Here is a 13,404-nt window from a genome sequence, read left to right as displayed (position 1 = left end):
TCCAACTGAGATCACCTAACTACAGGCCATGAAATGAATCTGGGGCCTTCTGGATGTCAGCTGAACTGCCAGGGTTTGCCTCGTGCTTAAAGAAAAACAAAAAAAAGATTAATATGCCAATGATGCTGAGCTAAGTAAAATAACAAAATCCATGTCGCAACGCTTTAATGAGAAGAATTGTAGAACTCATTGCACAACAGGGGAATACTTCTTGCATGAGGAGGGTGGGTGTGCCAAGCCCCTTTAATACTGCATAAAATATGAAGACCGTTTTTAAAATATGTAAAAATTAGGGTAACTATTTAACCTAAAGGCTGACAGCACCCCACCACAATCACTGGATTATTTCCCTTTAACTATAAAATCGCCTTTAAAAAAAAATCATGCTTTCAATCCTAAGGCAAAGTGAACAAAGTCACCGTACTTTTTAAATTTAAAAAAAATGGTTACTACTGTATACAAACCCAAGACTGAACAATACATTGAGCCGAGGTCCAGTTGTCAGAATGGCTGACCTCAAAATAAACACAACAAAAAGGGCTAATTCTGGGGCGGGATTCCCAGTTTCCACTTAATATGCAATGAAAATTAGACCTTTTAAGATGCATCTTTACTCCAAATCCTTAAAAACTATTAGAACAACGGGGCCAGTTTTGCTTTGCAATGCAAGCCCGAGAGCGTGAAACAAGCGAGTGTCAATGTCAGCGCTGTTACCTCGTCCTGTCCCGCAGGAAGACCAGTTTGATGAGCCCGTGTGTGTAACGCTCCAGCCCGGCTTTGCTGAGGCTCGTTACCCTGAGCCGGTGCTCCAAGATGTGAAGGTCCATCTCTCTCACACGCTAAAATCCAATGAAAGAGTCCGGTCCGCCCGAGCAAATCGCATCGGTTTACTTAGAATCTGCTCTTAAAACAACCAACGTTGTTGAAAGGGAAGCGCTGCACCAGATCCGAGCGTTGTTGCATCAGACGAACCTGACTCCAATCCTCTGTAAAGCTCCTGTTCCGGGCTGCCTCGCGTTTACCATTTGAACAGGCAATGGTTCACTTCCGAGCCACTTTTTTTTAAAGGGACAGCACGCTCCTCCCACTAACCTTTCTGTTGCATTGAGAAAATAAGAACAGATGAGAATCGTTTTGATCTCTTGAAAATCAAACCGAACAATGTGCAAAATGCAGAAAGCCACCTCAAAGTTTTTAACCAAAAATGTTCGATTCTATCAGATTGGAAATTAGTTCAGTTAACCTGTAAATTTTACCGTTCCCTGAAACTATCTTGGACAGAGTTAGTGTTAGGGTGACAGGGACCCTGCAAGGAAATTTACATGAGTCTACCTCCTCCAATATTTCTGAACACCTAGATAACACTTCAATGGTGTTTTGACAACGTTTCCCGAGCTGCCAGGGTTTTCTGAGGCCAAAAATTAAATTTAAAGTTTACCCTCAGGACCTGTTCAATTTTGTGCTCCTCCAATGGTTGTCCTGTGCAGTGAGAGAAAATGCAACCATTATAGAATTCCTGGGCTGATTTTTTGGAGTGCTGGTATCACTTAGGGTTGTCCTGGAGCCTTCAGGGATTAAAGATTAATCTTTGGGACACTGCTGCGAGTAACCAGGAAGAACAATCATAGGGCCATTAAAAAAAGTGTATTGTTTTTTACTTTTCTTTGAACTTTCATTTATTGGTTATACGAATAGTTTAGATGGGGAATAGGCTGTTTGACTGACAGTCAAGAATCATCCAATTGACATGGGGAGGCGGGGCACTGCGAGGATGGATGTGTCTGGCAGCCAATGGCAGGAGTGTGGAGGCAGGGTGATGGGAGGTCATGTGATGAAACTAAGACTATATCCAAGCTGAGCACTATTGGGGAGGAGAGTGTTCTATAGCACAGTGGCCTTAAGTCAATTATCACTGCCACTTAATACAGGGCCTTTACTACTGTTGTTACAGTCAGAAGACAGGCCTATCAACTCTCCTATGTTCAACAGGAGGTTCACGTGTGAGATCTGATCTCCTGCTTTCCTGTTTCAGGATCAGAATTTGAAGTGTGCATGTACTGACTGTGCTGATAATTTCTGGGTATTTCTCTTTTCTCTCACTCTCTACAGAAAGAAGCAAGAGTAATTATGAGAATTACTGGCCTAGTGCATGCAAGCCTGAGATTGTGATCCTGAAACGGGAAAGGCAGATAGTCAAGATCTCTGCTGAATATTGGAAAGTTGATAGACCTGCTTTGCAGTTTTAGTACAATGGTTCCTGTTTTCCACTTAATTTGTAGGCTTTTGAAGGCTAAAATGTCTGTCGTCTTCTAACTGCATGCATCACCGGCCTCTAAAACACCTTAGCTATTGGGTGAAATGCACCAAACTGTCTTCCAGAAGCAGTGGCCAACTCCTAGCTTTGTAATTCAATTAATTTTAAATAAGTTCTGGATTGCCTGCTTTGAATGCTATTATGGATAATAGAATAACTGCTTAGTGAATATCTAGCTGCTCCTGGTGCTTTCCCAGTCCCGAATCACTGCTACACAGCTATTCTCCTCCACCATCTCTTGCCAGTTTTGTGTCTAGTGCTCACTTAATCTTCCCCTAGAATTCTCTCTGCCTCTATTTGTGGTTGAGACCCTTGCTTGGTTCCCATTGTGTCTGCAGCCTGACCTTGTCTATATGCCTTTGCACCTGTCATCTTAGCTTTGGGACACTATGTTTCTAACACCTTAGCTCACTATCTTATAGTGGGACAAAGAAAACACTATTTACACTGGCGAGTCAACCGATGATCTCCTTGATAATACCTTGGATCCTCATTCTGGTTATAAAACAGACTTTAATTTGAGAATTCATGGACCTTGTTCCTTGTTAATTGGCCTACTGCTGTACTGTGTGACTTTATGGCCCATAGTTCTATTTGTAGTTTGGCCTACTGTCTTAACTCTAGAGCCTAATTTTTGCCATTAGTCAGCCTGTTGATGTACCTGCAAACTTGGTAGACCCTACTTAAGGTTATCAACCACCAAGCTACCACCTTATGATCTGCAGTCATACCTCAGTACTAGTAGTTCATATATATAATATGTATGTATATAGTTACCTTGCGGTCTGCCACTGTACCTTCAAATTTGGCTCTGTATATATAGTTTAGCTCTCTGGCTATATATAGTTTAGCTCAAGATAGTATAGTGTATACACTATACTATCTTGAGATGCATTATCTCCACCTTGGTTTAGCTCCTCCCTACCAGGCACACCTTAATCAGTACTAACTCTTACAAATTTATCTATCTGTATAATTAAAACTCTTGTATGCAGTGTGTGTCTGTCATGTCACATCTTTCAAAGGCATCACACCTGAAAGTGTGGCCTCAAAAGTGTCACAGCTCCAAAGTGTCATTATTTTTTTTAACCTACAAACATATGATTAGCTGAAATGACCATTTTGCTGTTGTTATTAATCAAATATCTGATTGATTAAATGTCAACGAATCAAAAAGTAACAAATAGTACCGCCAAGGGGAAGGAGTAGCTAACAGAAAACCAAACAATCAAATCGCTCAATTTTTTTCATACCTACAATTCACAAACTGCAGGTTCCATAAAGCCAACTGTTTGAATCACCCCAATAATTTCTTCACACAATGAACAACTTCAATTTTCCTTCTTCATTCGAATCAGCTATACAACTAGAATAACGTTTACTTAAAAAAACCATTAAAAATGACATAGTTCTGAATAAAATCAACAAACTTGGTTACCTAATGTTAGAAATTTCTCCAAGAAGTTTTCTGCCTGCTTTTCTATCTCCAGCCTGAGTTTTAAGTTGGAAATTTCATTGTGTCTCTGTGATGCAGATTTCCAGCTGCTGTGGACTAGTTATGTGTCTGTGTGTGGGAGATGCATTATTGGAATTGTAGTTTTCGCCTTACTCCTCTGTAACTACAATACCCAGAATGCACTGACAACCAAACAGAACATTTTCAAATAACAACTATGAGGCACTATCAGTGGAAAAAAAATCCATCAAACTTTAAAAAGATTTAATTTTGTTCCATGCTCCATACAGATTAAGTTGTTGAATAAAAATTCTTGGCTAATGGTGTTCGGGATGAGATTTTTTTGGTCGCCGAGGGTGACTGATGTTTGCATCGGGGCCAGAGGACAACGGTTTATGCCTTTTTTCAAACAATGGTTTGCCCCAGTGTCACAATAGAAAGAAAATATGTACACGTGCTCGCCCCCCCCCCTCACTTTTTTTATAAAAGGGGTACAACGAATAAAGAAACTCAAATATAAAATGTACTTTCAACAAAGAGAAACTTATAAATCTAAATCATAATATTATTACTCGTGTCTATAAGACACTCCATTCCTTGCGGTGCCCACCAGTCACGGAAGGACTGGTTATGATACGCTTTGTTACTGATTATTGTAAGGAATCTTACAACACCAGGTTATAGTCCAACAGTTTTATTTGAAAATCACAAGCTTTCGGAGGCTTTCTCCTTCGTCAGGTGAAGTGTGGGATTCCTTGAATGTTACCGCATTTATAGTCAGAGAACAATACCTGGTGATTACAGATAATCTTTCCAACTGCCCGTTGTCAAGGCAATCAAAGTGTTCAGACAGAGAGATGTTACACACAGGACCACTGAATATACAAACGGCCAGAACAAAAGACAGACAGAGAGAGAGAGAGAGAGAGAAACATCCGAAAGGAAGAGAAAGAGAGAGAATGATCAGTTGTATTAAAAACAGATAACTCTTTTTTCGCTGGTGGGGTTACGTGTAGCGTGACATGAACCCAAGATCCCGGTTGAGGCCGCCCTCATGGGTGCGGAACTTGGCTATCAATTTCTGCTCGACGATTTTGCGTTGTCGTGTGTCTCGAAGGCCGCCTTGGAGAACGCTTAACCGAAGATCGGTGGCTGAATGTCCTTGACTGCTGTTCTGGCCGTTTGTATATTCGGTGGTCCTGTATGTAACATCTCTCTGTCTGAACACTTTGATTGCCTTGACAACGGGCAGTTGGAAAGATTATCTGTAATCACCAGATATTGTTCTCTGACTATAAATGCAGTAACATTCAAGGAATCCCACACTTCACCTGACGAAGGAAAAAGCCTCCGAAAGCTTGTGATTTTCAAATAAAACTGTTGGACTATAACCTGGTGTTGTAAGATTCCTTACATTTGTCAACCCCAGTCCATCACCGGCATCTCCACATCATTACTGATTATTGACATTATAGCTGGAGTCTGCCAGATAGCTAAGCAACTGATCGTCTGTTGGTCACTGGAGACTCGACAGTGGTAAAAACCTCCATGGACATTCCTGCACCAACAGCTGCTTCAGCAAGACCCACAAATCCACTGTGGAAAATAATGGGGATTAAAACATAGGGGCCCAGAAATTGCTGCAGCGAGGCATCTCGTTGGCCCTCGAGGGCCTCCCAGTCTGATTTTACATCAGATACTGCTCCATAACCACAACATGAGACCCGCAAAACGAACATCGATCAGTGTTACCATAATCTCTTTATTGTCCAGATCCAGTTTCTGTTCCTGTTGTCCCTCCTCTTTATTTTGGGCTCGTATAGCACCCACATTTTCTAACCACAGCTGTGCACCTGCAGCATCTGAGTTAAACTTTTACCCGTGTGCAGGGCGGAACAGAGACTTCCTTTTCCGTAGTCAGCTATCTGAGGGATTTAAATGAGGCTTTCCAATGCTTCAGCCAACTGCTGGACTTTTTGGGCTAGAAGGGGGTTACTCATAGGTGCATCTCTCCCACGTGCATTCTGAAACCAGCAGAGAAGAGCCTCCTCGACTTCCCCATCCTTACCCTTGCGTTGATTTTGTTCAGTAGGTTGATTTTAGTGCTGAGATTCATGACTTTCCTCTTTCCAGTCATGTTTGCTACTGCAGTCAATGCTGAATAGTGCAAACTGTAACCCCACACCATTTAGAGGAGATTAAATACACAAGGTAATTGGACCTTAACCAGGCGCTATTTACTTATTGAACTTATTGAACATACTTGTTATTGCAGTCAATGCTAAGTAATGCAAGCTGTAACCTGATACCAAGTAGAGGTGATTAAGTATACAACAACAACAACTTGCATTTCTTTAGCACCTTTAAGGTAACAAAACATCCCATGGCACTTCACAGAAGCATAATCAGACAAAAGTTGACACCAAGCCAAAGAAGATATTAGGACAGGTGACTAAAGCTTGGTCAAAGAAGTAAGTTTTAAGGAGGGTCTTAAAGAAAGAGAAAGAGGTAGAACAGAGAGATTGAGGGAGGGAATTCCAGAGTTTATGATCTAGATGGCAGAAGACACGGCTGTCGATGGTGGGGCGAAGGGAGTGGGGAATGCACAAGAGTCCAGAATTGGAGTAACACAGTGTTCTTGGAGGTTTGTAGGAAAGGAAAAGGTTACAGAGATAGGGAGAGGCGAGGCCATGGAAAGATTTGAACATGAGGATGAGAATTTTAGAATCGAGTGTTGGTGGAGCAGGAGCCAATGTAGGTCAGCGAGCACAGGGGTGATGGGTGAGCAGGACATGATGCGGGTCAGGATACGGGCAACTAAGCTTTGGATGAACTCTAGTTTATGAAGGGTGGAAAATGGGAGGCCAGCGAGGAGAGCATTGGAATAGTCGAGTCTGGAGGTAACAAAAGCATGGTTGAGGGTTTCAGCAGCAAATAAGCTGAGGCAGGGGAGGAGTCGGAGGTAGAAGTAGGTGGTCTTTGTGATGGACAGAATATGGAGTCGGAAGCTCAGCTCAGGGTCAAATATGACGCTAAGGACGTGAACAGTTTGGTTCAGCCTGAGACAGTGGCCAAGGAGGGAGATGGAACAGAGTTTGTGGTGGGAGTCAAACACAATGGCTTCAGTCTTCCCAATGTTTAATTGGACGAAATTGTGACTCACCCAGGATTGGATGTCAGTCAAATAGTCTGACAACACAGAAATAGTGGAGGGGTCGAGAGAGGTGGTGGTGAGGTGGAGCTGGGTGTCGTCATCATATACATGGAACCTGACGTCATGTCTTCCGATGATGTCACCGAGGAGTAGCATGTAGATGAGAAATACAGAGGGCCAAGGATAGATGCAGAGGTAACTGTGCAGGAGCGAGAAGAGGAAGCCAATGCAGGAGATTCTCTGGCTACGACTGGATAGGTAAAAGGGCAACCAGGCGAGGGCAGTCCCATTCAGCTGGACAACGGAGGAGAGGCATTGGAGAACGATTGCATAGTCAACTGTGTCAAAGGCTGCAGAGAGCTCAAGAAGGATGAGGATAGATATTGCATCATGTATTCTCTAAAGTAAACAGACCCAGCTCTTTAAGCCTTTCTGGGAAGCTACGATGTTTTAAACTGGGACTCAATCTTGTGGTCTTCCTCTGCACCCTTTCCAGAATATGATCTGTGTTGATTATTCATAATTCAGTAAGTTTTGGTTCTGGCCTGAATTATTGGATTTTCCATTCTGGATCGATGAAAAATCAAATATACCTTGGCTTAGCTGAAGTTGTACAAGACATTAGTAGGGCCACACTTGGAATACTGTGTACAGTTCTGGTCACCCTATTATAGAAAGGATATTATTAAACTAGAAAGAGTGCAGAAAAGATTTACTAGGATGCTACCGGGACTTGATGGTTTGACTTATAGGGAGAGGTTGGATAGACTGAGACTTTTCTCCCTGGAGAGTAGGAGGTTTAGGGGTGATCTTATAGAAGTCTATAAAATAATGAGGGGCATAGATAAGGTAGATAGTCAAAATCTTTTCCCAAAGGTAGGGGAGTCTATGAGGAGGGGGCATAGATTTAAGGTGAGAGGGGAGAGATACAAAAGGGTCCAGAGGGGCAATTTTTTCACTCAAAGGGTGGTGAGCGTCTGGAACGAGCTGCCAGAGGCAGTAGTAGAGGCGGGTACAATTTTGTCTTTTAAAAAGCATTTGGACAGTTACATGGGTAAGATGGGTATAGAGGGATATGGGCCAAGTGCAGGCAATTGGGACTAGCTTAGTGGTATAAACTGGGTGACATGGACATGTTGGGCCGAAGTGCCTGTTTCCATGTTGTAAACTTCTATGATTCTAGCTGAGGCTACCGTTCTTAGTGAGCTCTTAGTACAAAGCAACATTTGAATGTTACATATTTCAGAATGGTTTTGTGTCTTTTAATCACATTGGCTCAGAATTTGCTGTCAAAATAATGGAGGTTAACGGCGCTCACCATTACTTATGCACAAATAGCACAGTAACTTCAGGCGAGGGCAGATGCGCAGTTAAACATGAAAATCCGGAAGTTCCTGTCCGAGATGTGCCGCTCCACCATTAGCTTCGCGAGAACGGCATCTCACTGTCTGACTCACCATTCAAATGCATTGAACGATGTGAAGTTCCTGTAAGTGCATGGTAGATACGAACCAAACTCGCCACAGAAAGATAGGGCTTGTCCATTTCAGTCTAAGTATCCTTTTTAACAGCGTGATAAGTGTTAATTACTGCCAAACAACCTCTCTGGCACTGAAAATTAACAATTACAAGTGTGGAGTCTCATTTATTCAGCTTTTAATTGTTGTTGGGAGAATTTTTTTTAAAATTAAAATTAAGATTTGGTTTTTACTTTTTCCTTCTGTCTCTTTTTTTCTCTCTCTCTTAATCCAATCTTTCTTTCTCTCTCTTTATTTCTCTTTCTGTACCTGATTTGATATTGAATTCACTATTTTAACGTACACTGCCTTGTAGACAGACAGACGGACTCTGTGCTGGTCATTTAACAATCCTTCAATCTGATTGGTTAAGGAGATACACAGTTGTTTGCCCTGTTCACTCAGATCCCAGATGCCCTGTAGAGGGCGCCAAGCCATTTCCATCTCGCAGATCCAACAACTTGCAGTTCAAAATCTCATGGAAATTAAACGGGCAGGGCAAGTCTTAACTAATGGCGGGCACCGTTCTTAGACCGGCTACAGCAAATTCTGGGCTACAGTTGCCAATAGCATGTGTTTTGCAGCAGCAGCCTTTGGGAATTGTTGGTGTTTCAGGTTTTTCCCTTTATTGTTTTGATTTGCGTAGTTTCAACTTTACACTTTTAACTTTAAAAAGTAAAACATAAATGTAGGTGCAGTTTAGTTCCAGCTCACTGGCACTGTTTAAAATCAGACTTTGGATTAAATTGCCAGTAACCAAAGTATGTGCTGACTGTACGGGCAGCTAATACTGTAATTTCTTTCACTCCTAATCAGATAATAATGATCTTACAACACCAAGTTATAGTCCAACAATTTTATTTGAAAATCACAAGCTTTCGGAGGCTTCCTCCTTCCTCAGGTGAATGTCAGGATTTCCTGACATTCACCTGAGGAAGGAGGAAGCCTCCGAAAGCTTGTGATTTTCAAATAAAATTGTTGGACTATAACTTGGTGTTGTAAGATTGTTTACATTTGTCAACCCCAGTCCATCACCGGCATCTCCACATCACAGATAATAATGAGGCAGAATATCAATGCTTTAAAACATACTGCTGATTTAAATTACATTTTAATGGAATAACTCTCCTGTCATTACAAATCAGTGTATCCTCTGAATTACCTTAAGCAATACTATGGGAGATCCATTAGTATCTATATATTAAATAATACTATCTCTCAACCAACACCACTAAAAAAAATTATCTGGTCATTATTACATTGCTGTTTGTGGGACCTTGCTGTGCACAAATTGAGTGCCACATTTCCTACATTGGCTGCCACATTTCCTACACTTCAAAAGCACTTCATTGGCTGTAAAGTGCTTTGGGACATCCTGAGGTTGTGAAAGGTGCTGTATAAAATGCAAGTCTTTCCTTCCTTCTTTATTTTATATATATATTATTAAATAACATATTATTAAAAGTCTTGTGTTGGCACACACCTGTTGTTACAGTTTTTGGTCACAGTTTTAACATTGAAACTGCCTACATAAACATTTAGAATACAAATCTTGCATGTAAATGGTTGTCTATAACAAAATGTAGTTTCAGTTTCTGGCCAGTAGGTAGTTCTGTGGAGTGAGTTTCTGAATTTCCTCCCAAATCCATTGCCATCTTGTACATAAAAAAAACTTATTCATCAACAGACAGAGTGAGCAATGCCACAGGCAATTTACTAGTATTAAAATAAAATTGGTACGACTGCTTATGTCCTGTCTGTCACACTCCCTGTGTCACACTTCAGGGCCATGCTTAGGCATCCCACTTCAGCGTCTGTGTAAATCATGCAAATTTTTGTGTCACAATCAAATTTCATATTCTTAAAACTGTGACAAATCACAACTGAACAGGTACAGAACATGCCAATCAACAAGTAGCAACCAGGAAAGAAACTTACTAATAAGCAATTTCAAAAAATCTCCAAATAAAAATTGGTAGTCAGCAACAATAAACCAATAGCAAGAAGCAGAAGCCAATCAAATTGCTCAAAACACTTTTGAAAATCATTTCGTCTGCCATCTTGAAAACTGGAAGTAAGGATTGTACCATAATAAAATAAAAACAATTTTAAAAATTACAAGAAAATGATTAAATTTGCCCATGCAACAGCATTTTCCGTGCTCAATGTGCATAACAATGAAAACCTAGAATTCATTGATTAGAAAGACCAACGATACCACCAGCAGCTCCCAGCACGCATCTGTGCCTACAATTCCCAGCATGCTGCAGTCTGAACATGTACACAGTGGAAGAGTTTCCCATCATGCATCAGTATTTGTCTGTGCAGAAAACCTATGTAGTATTTGAAGCTAAGAGATTATAAACAATAATTCTGAGTTTGTTTTTCTCAAAAACCTCAACACAAATTAAAGCATGAACTTTCAAAACTAATTTTGGGGCAAGTTTTAATGGGAAAATTATTTCCTAGGAATTGTTTACTTACTGACAGGGAAGAGAAAAACGAAGAAGATAGAGGAGAAAGGCAGACAGGAAGAGAAAGAAACAAAGACAGACAAAGGGTACATTTACACTACAAATTTAGCATTGTTTTTAAACAGTGCTAAATTTAGCACTAATGCTAAATGTGTAATGCAAATCCAGAGTTATGGCCCAAAAGGACAAAAAGACGTGAGACTCCGTCCGCCAGAGTCACACTCTATTTTGCATGAGTCAGTTCAGGCCCTGACTCCGTAATTAGACTGGATTTACACGACTGGATTTACACCATAACTGTAGCACAATGTGAACTGAAACCACTTCACACAGCTGCATTGTAACAGCACACATAAAAAGACATATACAGACAAGCAAGGAAAGAAAAAAAGACAGATAGGCAGACACAGATGGAAAGAAATAAACACACATACACACCCAGAGTTCCACACACCTTGGTAATGCTACATGTAAGTTTTATTTAAATGTAATATTTATTCCTGGGCTGCCATGTTCCCTGCAGTATGTTTTATTTTAAATTTATAAGCATTATTTTTAATTTATTGCCACTGCTGCCTCAATGGGTCTTTCCTCCTGACTGTCCACTTCCCTTCTCACCATCGTGGGGCCTTGAGACTCAGAACGCTTGCCCCCTCTCCTGTCCCCATCATTGATGCCCTCTTTCTAAAACTTGCCCATTTTCCCACCCTGTTCCATATGCTCCACTGCCCCATTTGGCCCTCTTGCTGCCTAACTACTCTCTCTCCCCATTGGCGATGCTCATCTACCAACCTTTGGGCCACTAGGCTTAGTCTTGGGAAACTGACTTAGGGGTCAAGCTGGTGTGGGACAAAGGAAATGGGGGAGGTGAGGGGAGAGGAAGGGGGTTGAGGAAATGAAGGAGAGGGGAGGAGAGGGAATGATGGGGTAAAGTGATGGGGATGTGGGTGATATGACGAAAGGGAATGGGGGCTGAAGGTGAAGTGCTGTTACAAGGAGATGAAAGGGAGAGTAGAGGCAATATATTCTCCTATAGAGGAGTATACGGGGTGATTTGATGACGTGAAGGTGTAGGGAAAGCAATGAAGCAAGGGAATAGTGGGAAGAGGTAGAGGAGGCAATAGGAGCATGGGAATATGGGAAAAAAGATGGGAAGGGAATGGGATTGAGGATGAGAGGATGGGGTGAAGTTTTGACAGGAAAACTACTTTTAATAACTTATTAAGAGTCATTTTCTTTCTTATTATTGTGGAGGAATGGAACAGTTTTTAATATTTATTACTTATTGCCAGTATCAAGCATGCCCAGTTCCCTTTTTGCTTCATCAGATGCAGAATAAAGCTCCCTTTGCTCTTCCTGAATAATGCGTCTCAACCTCGACTTCAGAAGAGTGCCTCTTTCAATTTTCTACATCAACAATCTCTCTGACCTCTGAGTCATATTTCCAATCCATTGCCAATTGGTGCTAAATTAGGATTACTTGGATATTGTAAACTCGTGCCTATTAGGAATGGGGTTGAAACTCCTTAATTTATTTCACATCAGACTTTTACAACTACTGGAGACAGGACATTTTCATCCCATCAGTTTGGGCTGGATTCCATCTCAGGTCCAAGAACTGTGTGCTGACCTACTGTACCACACAATCGCCAAACTTGATTAACAATGTGCTTATCAACATCATCATCAAATATTATGAATAGTCGTAGTCCCAAGATAGGTTCTGATCAAACCAACTCAATTAGAGCAATTATAATTAGTAACTGCATCCTATTATTCAGTTTACAACTTTGCTCTTGATCTTACAAAATTTCACTTTAGCCCTTAAGTCTGTTATGAAGGGACTGATCGTATGCTTTCTGGGAGTCAAAATATATATCAACTAGATCACATTCTTCCACTAGCTCAGTTAGATGAAAGTCCCCAGTTGTTTTTCATAAATCTCTGCTAATTTCAATTTTTTGCCTTTAGTGTCAAGAGAAGCTGGTCATTAATTTCCTTTATAGTAGTTTTCCCACAATAGATACCAAGCTACGAGCTAACGTGTCTGTGATTCCGATGATCATGTTCCTGAACTGTTTTTAAAAATGAAACCTTTTGGAATAACCTTAGCTACTCTCCAATCTTCTGGTACCACCATCGCTAAACAATTTCCACGGCAGTGCCCTTATTTCTAATCTAATCTCTAAAAAAATCTTTGATTTATTCTCCATTGTCCCAGTGTTTAATGAATTGCCATTAAACTGGCTTGGTGGGAGATTTCCCCCGGTTGCTATTTCTAGTAAAGCATAACTGCTTCTTTACATGTGTATTTCTAATTTCACCAGGAAACACAGATCTCCACCCATATGCTCAAAGACACCCTGAGCTGTATAATTAGAGTCTCAAACATAGCCCAACCTTTTTTTTCCCAACGGAAGCTTTCTGATACTGAACTTGAGTGAAAAATGTTTTGTTTCATATTCTAGGGTTCAGAGCTGACTGCCCAT

The 13,404-nt window shown here is 41.0% G+C and overlaps 1 protein-coding gene across 2 annotated transcripts in view; it reads right to left on the bottom strand.

Annotated features, from left to right (window-relative positions):
* Window positions 1-1,066, bottom strand: part of LOC137342165 (cytosolic arginine sensor for mTORC1 subunit 2-like) — a 52,691-nt gene extending 51,625 nt beyond the window's left edge. The window contains exon 1 of one of the 2 annotated variants that reach the window (XM_068005890.1): window positions 715-1,066. In XM_068005890.1, the coding sequence (XP_067861991.1) occupies window positions 715-827 (113 nt within the window). In that variant the 5' untranslated portion in view covers window positions 828-1,066. The remainder of the gene's footprint in view (window positions 1-714) is intronic. The other variant, XM_068005889.1, reaches the window with a different exon arrangement.
* Window positions 1,067-13,404: the final 12,338 nt, after the last annotated feature.

Source organism: Heptranchias perlo, chromosome 25 (assembly GCF_035084215.1).
Source record: "Heptranchias perlo isolate sHepPer1 chromosome 25, sHepPer1.hap1, whole genome shotgun sequence".
Taxonomy (NCBI): domain Eukaryota; kingdom Metazoa; phylum Chordata; class Chondrichthyes; order Hexanchiformes; family Hexanchidae; genus Heptranchias; species Heptranchias perlo.
This window is presented reverse-complemented; position numbering and strand designations above follow the sequence as displayed.